Source organism: Morus notabilis, unplaced genomic scaffold (assembly GCF_000414095.1).
Source record: "Morus notabilis unplaced genomic scaffold, ASM41409v2 Scaffold623, whole genome shotgun sequence".
Taxonomy (NCBI): domain Eukaryota; kingdom Viridiplantae; phylum Streptophyta; class Magnoliopsida; order Rosales; family Moraceae; genus Morus; species Morus notabilis.
In genome coordinates this window covers 321,789-331,169 of record NW_010366773.1, presented here as the reverse complement: position 1 = coordinate 331,169, position 9,381 = coordinate 321,789, and the positions used below count along the sequence as shown (strand labels likewise).

Genomic DNA, 9,381 nt, shown 5'->3' with positions numbered 1-9,381 from the left:
ACACTTCAGTGACATGGAATTTATGTAACTCACTGAGCAATATCATAAACGAAAATGGGCTTGAAGTAGCTCACTAGAACTTTTACTTTACTCACCCTCAAAAATAAAATAAAATAAAATAAAATAAAAAACATATTTTACTCCATTCCATTTTATATTTAAAAAAAGTAGTAAACATAAAAATAAAATAAATTATAAATTACAAATTTGGATGAAACTTAACACCAAGATTTATTTTTTGTTGTTTGGCGTTAAGGTGGTTTGGGCGGATTTGGCCGCCTTTGGCCTGTCGTTGGCGTTGAGGGACTCCCCTGTGGCTGGGGGTAAGTTCCTGCCGCATATGGTTGGTGGACTGAGAAAGGTTCGGTCTGTCTGATGGAAGGATCCGGGAGTGGTATTGAGAGCCCTCTTGTGGGTTGGTGGCTGGAGTTGAGTGGATGGGGTTTCTGGGTGGTTGGCGTTGAGGGACCTCATGTTCGTGGATCATGGTGGTACCTACATTCTGGATTTGTATTTATTCTTAGTTTTGTGTTATGTGTTTCTTTTTGGCTCTAGTATGTTGATAATAAAGGAGGTGGTGGTTTCAACACCTATTAGTATTGGTTATGTCTTCCGTCCGGTCAAGTCGATCACTGCTAATATGGGTTGTTTGGTCCGGCTAGAATTTTTTACGCCGTATAAATGTCCCCTATTCAAAGGGTTTGGTCTCGGTCGATTGGGTTAATCCATCACTATTTGGTCTTTTTTAACGAGTTTTGACGATGCTGGATTCTTATGTGTTGATCAGGCTTTTTTCCTTTGGGTATCGACATATTAGTGTTCGTCCTTGTGCTATTAGTGTTTTTACTGGTGAATCTAGCTGTAGAGGTCGAATTCCACTGTATTCGGGGTCATGTGCGTCTTTATATCGAATATGTATTTGATTGCTATTGATAATGAAATTGTCTTTTATCAAAAATAAAAAAGTTTGTAATTTACATGATATTATTGAAAGGACGTGAAAGGAGATAGGAACAAGAAAATCTGGGATTTGAATCTATCCTCTTCGTATAATGTTTTGTTTGGTAACTTCAAATCATGATAATTACTCAATTTTTTTTAGGGTGGGTCTAGTTCATTGGTTTAAAACAATGGTTTTAATTATGCATTTAAATTCTGTGAGAGAACCCATTGACGGGAACTTTATAAATTTAAATTTCTTATAAGAGAAAATATTGTAAGCGTTGAATCAAAACCATAAGTTTAAACTCATAAATCAAAGAGCAGTTGTACAATTTTTTTCCCCTTATATTATTGTCCACTTACAAATTGTTTATGTTCAATGGTCATGATTACAAGTTATCATTTAGAATGAAATTGATTTGCAAAATTAAAAACCTTAAGATGATTATGTTGAGAGAAGAGAGAGAAGCAAGACACGTGGGGTCATTGATGAAGTTGCATAAATGTATCACTTAGGGTACGTTTGGTTGGGAGGAAAGGAAAGGAAAGGAAAGGAAAGGAAAGACAATTCCTTTGCTAAAGTCTAATTCTCTTGTTTGGTTAAGAAATTAACTTCAGAAAGGCCTTTCCATTGTAAAGCCCATTCACTCATTTTGGTGGAAAGGCCATTCATCCGTGAGAGAGTGGAATTGCTATTATGAGGTTTGTGGAATCACTTTTTCCCTAACTACCCTCTTCATCTTCAACGCACAACACCAAAATCAGAACCCATCCACATCTTTGCTCAGATCCAGCCAGAAGCATATCTTGAAACTCCATTTTGACGCTTGCATCGAGCATCGGTGGCCATCATCGGAGTTAGCGTCCACCTCCAAAGCCCACGCCGACGCCGCCACACATCGCCGAAGCTTGCATCCTTTGGAGCCCTTTAGTGCCGCCAGAGCATCATAGTCATGACCACCCCGAATGCCACTTCAAACACCGCCAAGCATCATCGGAGATCGCGTCATTCTAGTGCTCTCAAGGGCGCCAAACAACATTGGAGCTTCCTTCAAGAGCCGTCAGCACTCCACCATTGACATTGAAGCTCACCTTCAAGCTTCAAGCTTTTCTTTATTTTTTATTCTGTCGCTCCACCGTCGACATTGAGAATTGTCAATCACTATCTTGACACGCATAATCAGTCTTTTTCATTGAAGTTGCTTTGCAATTTTTGAGATATATTTCTCTAAGTTTGCTTTGTCGGCGTGTTTTGATTTTGATTTTTTTCAGATTTGTGATAAACTTTGAATAATTGTTTTTCTAAGGAGTATATTGTTTAGATTTGGAGTTGTTCTTGTTCGGAATAACCTAATGATTTTTTTTTCTGAATTTGGGGTTGTTTGTTCGTTCACGTTTTTGGTTAAGATGAAGGTTATGGGTTCAAGGGTATTTTTGGTAAAATGCAATTTAGTTCATTCTATTCTGAAGTCATTTCATAACTCCAACCAAACTAAAAAATTAGTTTATGATTCTAAAACATTCTAATTCCATTTTATTACCATTCCTATTACCATTCTCATTATTATTCCACTGCTACAACCAAACACACCCTTAGTTTCATAGTGGTTTCAAGATTTTCATGAATGTCAGTATAATGAATTTTGGACTTATTAGAGATAAAACAAATTAAAACATAGGATATAGTTTAAATGTTTTTAGCGAATTCGGTTCAAGTGTTCATCAAACGTGTCGATCTATACGCTCTAGGGGGAGGTGAGACAATATTGTGGCTATGAATTTTCTTTAACATATGTATAAAATGTCTAACACAAATTAGAAAACTTATAACTTTATCCTTAAAAACAGCAAGTTTTTTTACTAGGAAAAGTCTTGACTTGAGTGAGTTGAAGTTAAGGAAAAGTCGTGCTTCAAAGTTTGAGATTACGAAAGATATTGTGTCATTAAAAAGAAACGAATTTCAGATATAACAATTTTGCTGTGATATATTTAAGTATCATTAACTTTGGGAAAAGTCTTGGAATCAAGGCTCGAGAATAAAAGATATAGGAATTGTCTTTGATCCGGTACCGAATTGGAACGACACATGTATATTTTTTAAAAACATATATATATTTTCTCTTAAAATATGTATACTATGAGGAGACACTTATAATTAGTCTAAACACCTATATATAATTTTTTAGAAGAAATATGTATGTTTTAAGAGGAAATATACATGTTTTAAAAAAAAATATACATGTGTCGCTCTAATCCGGTACCGAATTGAAGACTTTACCAAGATTATATGTTGTCATTGATAATTAATGAATATAATATAACAACTAGTAAACTATATGAAGTCACATTAATAGATTAATTACTTTTGTATTTGTAAAACTAGTTGAGACTAGTAGAGATAGGCACGTTTACGTGCCCTTGATTTTAGATTACAAACAGCTAGGTATGCTGTCTTATCTAGTTGTTTAATCATGTAGAGTGTAGATGCACTGTTAATGTAGTTTTGTTATTTTTTTTAGAGAAATTTATAACTGGTGAAAAAAATTCGTTATAAAGTAACAGTATTTGGAATTTTTTAAAAGTACATATGAAAACATTTTGTCCTACCATAATTTCAAAAAAGACCAATAGATATTGGAGTATTTCTTGTGTCGTTTTGATCTTAATTCTATTTGTTGATGTACAAAACAATTTGCGTTGCTGCGCAGCAACATACTGTTGTATTATAAAAAAGTTAGGAATTTTTATAGTATAGAATTAGTTTATAAATACATATATATAAATAAATAAATATATATATATATATATCTATGTAATATTTTAGTTAAAAGTTTCTTGTAATGTATTATAGCTTTTGTTTTCATTTTTTCCTTTTGTTCTTCTTAACTAGAAAATACAAATTAAAAAAATTAATAATAATAATTAAGGAAGCTGAAAATCTTTAATTATATGCATTGTAAATCAAAGGATTTAGAAGTAGTTATATTACCTGATTTTTGACCTTTTTTGAGTGGGTCTGTTGCCTTTGTTTCAGAACTAAAATGATAAAAGATTGTTAAAATATGTATTCAAAATAATAAATGTTAGTTTTTATTGATAATTGATATAAATTAGTAAATATAAACACAAATAAAGAAATAAAAAACTGAGGATAAAATAAAAGTGTATAATCAAACCATAGGGCTGGAAAAGACCTAAAAGCCCTTGCGTAGAAAAAGGAGAAGAAAGGAAAACAAAAAAGGGCAAATTCGACAATTCAAATTCAATAGATAAAACCGGTATTCCTGCACAGTAAATCATGCCTCTTCTTTAGTATATATAATAAAATGATGAGATATTCAACTGGCAAAGGAGGAGCCACCTATGGACGAGGGTCCGATGTTAACGCACCAAAACTTTTTTTTTTCTTTTTTATTTTGTTTATAAAATTTTTATTTTTTCATCCTAAAATTTTTTTTACATCTCTTTATTTTTCCCGCTTTATTAGTTCAGTCATATTCCCCCTTTATTAGAGATTTTAAATTTAAAATAAGAGTACTTAAAAAATAATAATCATAATCATAAAAAAGCTTAAGGTATAATTGAAATGTTTAAGTGTTACATGGATCAGGTGGATCTATATACTCTAGGGGGAGATGTGACGATATTCTTGCTATGAATTTTCTAGCGCGACACTGTTGTGCGACGAAACCTTTCTTTTTTTATTTTTATTTTTTACTTTTTGCTTCTTTCTTTCTTTCTTTTTTTTTTTTTTTGAAACTTTTTCTCTGTTTTTTATCTCTTCTTTATTTTTCTTGCCTACCCATTTTGCATTCTTATTTTTTAACTTTGTTATATTTTTTTCCCTCATCTTCTTTTTTAATATAATTCTTTTTATCATATTATACATTTTTTTTTAATTTCTCTAAATGACCCCCCTAATAACTATGCTTTTATTTTTTTCCTTTCAACTAGTATCTTAAAAATGTGATGAGCCAAGCAACTGTCGTCTAATTTTTTTTTTTTTTCCATTTATGCTCTTTGTTTTTTACAATTTTTACTTATAAGTAGTTATATATTGTTTTACTTACTGCTTAAGAAAATATGGTTTAATTTTTATTTTCGTTTATGCCTTCACTTTTTATACTTTTGAACTTAAGAAAAAACATTTTAGTTTTGTTTATATTTATACCCTTCACTTATTGCCTTTTTTACTTACTTGTTATCTACTATTTTTTCTTTCTTTGAGTTCAAGAAAAAGTGGCTTAATATTTGTTTTCTGTACAAAGAGAACAGTAGAAAGTAAAAAGTACAAAAGGTGAGAAGCAAAAATGGAAATAAAGATTAATTCACTTTTTCTTGAGCTCTAATTAAGAAAGAGAAATTAGTAGATAAAAATAAGTAAAAAGCACAAAAAATAAGGGGCATAAATGGAAGCAAAAACTAGATTGCTTTCTACTAAGAACTAAGTAAGCAAAATGTATAAAAAGTGAAGGCCATGAATGTAAAAAAAGAAAAAAAGAAAAAAATAAATTAAATCATTTTTTCTTAAATTCTAAGCAAGTGAAAACAATAGATAACAAATGAGTGAAAAGTGTAAAAAATGAAAACAATAGAGCTCAAGAAAAAGTGATTTAATCTTTGTTTATATTTATATCCCTTCATATTTTTTTACTGATTTCTACTTACTTGTTATCTATATTTTTCTCTGACTTTGAGTTAAAAAAAAAAAAAAAAGTGGTTCATTCTTTATTTATTTATTTATTTATGCCATTCCTCTTTTTTTTCTTTTTACTTACTTGTTATTTACTGTTTTCTCTTACGTACATATAGAGCTAGTTTTAACAAAAAAATGATAAAAAAAATAATATTTTTATCACATGCTAAAAGTGACTTCCGAATCTATAAAGGCTCCTCATCAAAAGAGATAGTGCAGTCTATATATATTAAGTAAAATAATGTATGTTAAGTAAAATAATGCTACATTGAAACAAGTGACATAATGATATATTTACTTTTTTCCATTCATATCTTTTTCCTTCCCCTATAAAAAAATCTCTTCTTTAATTGGACTCTTTTTTTATTTATTATTATTTTGTTTCTTTTGTAACTGGGAAGTGCATCGCACATGCCTACTTTTACTTGTTTAAAAATAAAATTTCTAACCTTGACATTATAAATTCATGTTGCTAAATCTGAACCTTTCGTGACCATGTATTTTCACATTGTTGCTGAAGATCACGTCACCTGATAAAATAAAATAAAAAATCACTATTTGAATCAAGTCTAGGTCCGAATTAATGTTTGGTAGGGTAAATAATTTGATCCATTTGGAACTACAATTCGAATTCTACACCTACACTCGGATATTCACTTAACAAAAAAAAAAAAAAAAAACTCTAATAATTCGCTCATAGATGCTACGACATATGCATCCCTAACATCATATGTTTTACCGTCATTAAAACAAGAAAATCGTCTACCGTTTTTTTGCTTTTTTTTTTTCTGGTAATTATAACCATTTAATCACAAGATTAGTCGGCACTAAAGGATTTTAAAATTTTGAATTGGTGTTATCGTGCCAATGTATTTAGTTGGATTTTCAAAAAAAAAAATAAAAAAATAAAAAAATAAATAAATAAACTTGTCATTGCTAAATGATATATCTACAAATTTTTTGGTGGGACTTAATGAACCTATTTATTTTGATGGATTTTCAAAAGGATACCATTGGTGACAATCACTAAAAGGACTGCAAAATTTGCACGAAACTTCAACGCCACGATTTCTTTTTTTGTTGTTCAATTTTGAGAAAAGTGTGCATTTTTCGATTTTTATTCATTTTTAATCCGGGTAGTAGTCATTAATTAAGATCAATAGTTTAATATATACATATATAAAATTTCATTTTCCATGAGCCTCTCTTATTTCTGAAATTCGCAAATATTTTTCCCATCTTGTCATATTTTTCAAAATTACATGTTCACTTTCAAACATGAATATTTTGAGTATATTGAATGTTAGAAGTCACACAAAATGAAATGAAATGAAATAAAATAAAAGTTGGTTGATCATATGATACTCATCACTAATTATTTAAACTTTTCCAATGTTACAAGTAATCTAGAATGAAAACATACGTATGATACAAACTAATTATTTGTCATTGCTGGAAACCTATATAAAGACTTTCGGCAAATGTACTATATATTAAAAAGGAATATAAGATCCCAAGAATCTTTATTTGCTGCAAATACTTCTGGTAAATACAGGGTGAATACAAACTAATACACTTTATTTTTGCTACAAACTAAGCCCTAAACTATTTTACTTTATTATTCCACTGAGCTTAGCTTCCTTATTGTCAATAGATAATAATAGTACCCTTCAACTGGGATTATAATGAACGTCTAAGACTAAATAGAGGATGAACTAAAAGGATTAACAGGGATTAAGTGGAGACCCCCTTTTACTCCAACCGTGCCAGCAAAAATCTCGGTCATGTCTAGATTTTTGTGGGTGATCCCGCCGGGAAGTTTCCAATCGAAATGGAACAGTAATGCTGCAAGAGGAAGCTCAATATCAGCCATAGCAAATGTTAGGCCAGGGCACATCCTCCTACCAGCACCAAATGGGATGAGCACAAAATTAGTCCCCTTGAAGTCAATCGAACTATCGATAAACCTCTCGGGGTAAAATTGCTCGGGTTCAGTCCAATATTCGGGATCTCTACCTATTGCCCATGCATTGATTATGACTTTAGTCTTGGCAGGTATGTAGTATCCATTTAAAACACAATCTTCTTTTGATTCTCTTGGAAGAAGAAAGGGACCAGGAGGGTGCAACCTGAAAGTCTCTTTGATAAATAGCTTTAAGTACTTCAATTCATGAAGACATGTTTCATCAACTTTCCCTTTTGCTCCATACACTTGTCTCACCTCGGCTTGTGCTTTCTCCATCACTCTTGGATTTCTCAACATCTCCAACATTGCCCACTCCAGGAACGTCGACGTCGTGTCACTCCCGGCGACGAGTACATCCTGGAAAAGTTGTATTTTCGGAGCTGTCATTCGTTATGTGTGTATATAATTGGAGAAATATAGAGGTAAAGAGATATACTAACCAGGAGAATAGCTTTGATGTTTGGGTCTGCCAATGGATATGCAAGATCACCTTTTTCTTGAAGATTCAAAAGGACATCTAAAAAACTATTTCCTTTACCCTCGCCGGTCTTCGCTTCTGTTTCTTCTCGCCAATCTTTCATAATTCTTTCTACAATTTCATCGGTTTTCTTGAAATTTTCCTCTATTTTAGGCCCCACGCCACTGATCCAACGAAGCCATTTTTGGGAAGGGAACACATCAGAAAGACCAAAACCTCCAGTAATCTTCAAAATTTCCCTAACAAGCGAAATGAAAGCCTCTTGATCTTTGCATTTCCTACCAAAGGCCGCCTTTGCTGTGATACCATACGTCATCGAAAATATCTGCTCTGTAAGATTGATTGACGTGCCCACACTTGAAGACAAATATCTGAGTAGATTGGATACCTCTTCTTCCCTGATTGATCGGAAGGATTGAACGCGTCCTGGATTCAGCAGTTCTTGTGCGTAAATTCTCCTAAGCTGTCTCCAATATTCTCCGTACGGCGACGAGACCACGCTTATAGGACCATAGACACTTGCAGGGAGAAAGGACCTCTCTGAGAAGTTAACATCATGAGTTTTTACCATCTCGTGTACGATCTCCGGCGAGGAAACGACGATATTAGAAAGTTCTCCGAGCTGTAGATGCATAAGGGGTCCATATGTTTTGGCCAAGTCTCTTAGGCGATGATGTGGTAGAGAACCAATAAGAAGATGAAGATTTCCTATGAGAGGAAGTTTCCATGGCCCTGGGGGAATATTTAGAGTTGAATTAGCTGTCCTGGATTTCTTCCAAGCTGCTAATTTCGGTATCATCAACACAAAGAGGAGAGAAGGAATGAAAAGTACTACAATGGAAAGGAATAGATTCTCCATCTGGTATAATTTGAAGAAGATCAGATTGGGAAGTGAGACACTTAGGTCATTGTTTTAATTTCATATATATTGATAGGATCAACCCCGTTTTATAGAGGATTGTAGTGTATTCTATATGTTGCATATTTACCCATTTTTTTCCTATTGACACAAAATTTTAGTACTCGAATATAGGGTTGCTAGTGGGTGCAAATTAAAATAACTTAACCACGTCAATTAAAATATGATGTCACATTTATGTAAACATTTTAACAGACATGTCATTAATTTCAATTGATTAGGTACAATATTGTAACTTACACTCAGTTTCGTAGCGGTTAATAGATTTTCTTGAATGTCAGTATAGTGACTTTTGGATTTATTAGAGATTTTAAATTTGAAATGTTTTTGGCGAATTCGGTTCAAGTGTCCATCAAACGTGTGGATCTATATTCTATGGG

General features: G+C 32.2%; 1 protein-coding gene across 1 annotated transcript; it reads right to left on the bottom strand.

The window, feature by feature from the left end:
• Positions 1 to 7,199: 7,199 nt before the first annotated feature.
• On the bottom strand, positions 7,200 to 8,979 carry LOC21412216 (cytochrome P450 71D11). The gene is made up of 2 exons (XM_024174128.1): positions 8,045 to 8,979; positions 7,200 to 7,961 (listed from the first exon to the last, which is right to left on the bottom strand). The coding sequence occupies exons 1-2, from the start codon at positions 8,939 to 8,941 to the stop codon at positions 7,338 to 7,340; spliced, it is 1,521 nt and encodes a 506-aa protein (XP_024029896.1). The 5' UTR covers positions 8,942 to 8,979; the 3' UTR covers positions 7,200 to 7,337.
• Between the last annotated feature and the right edge of the window lie 402 nt (positions 8,980 to 9,381).

Excerpts from the sequence above, each read along its gene's own strand:
- LOC21412216 (XM_024174128.1), bottom strand. The coding sequence starts at position 8,941 with ATGGAGAATCTATTCCTTTCCATTGTAGTACTTTTCATTCCTTCTCTC. Across the intron at positions 7,962-8,044 it reads ACATCAAAGCTATTCTCCTG|GATGTACTCGTCGCCGGGAG; the intron begins GTTAGTATATCT and ends CAACTTTTCCAG.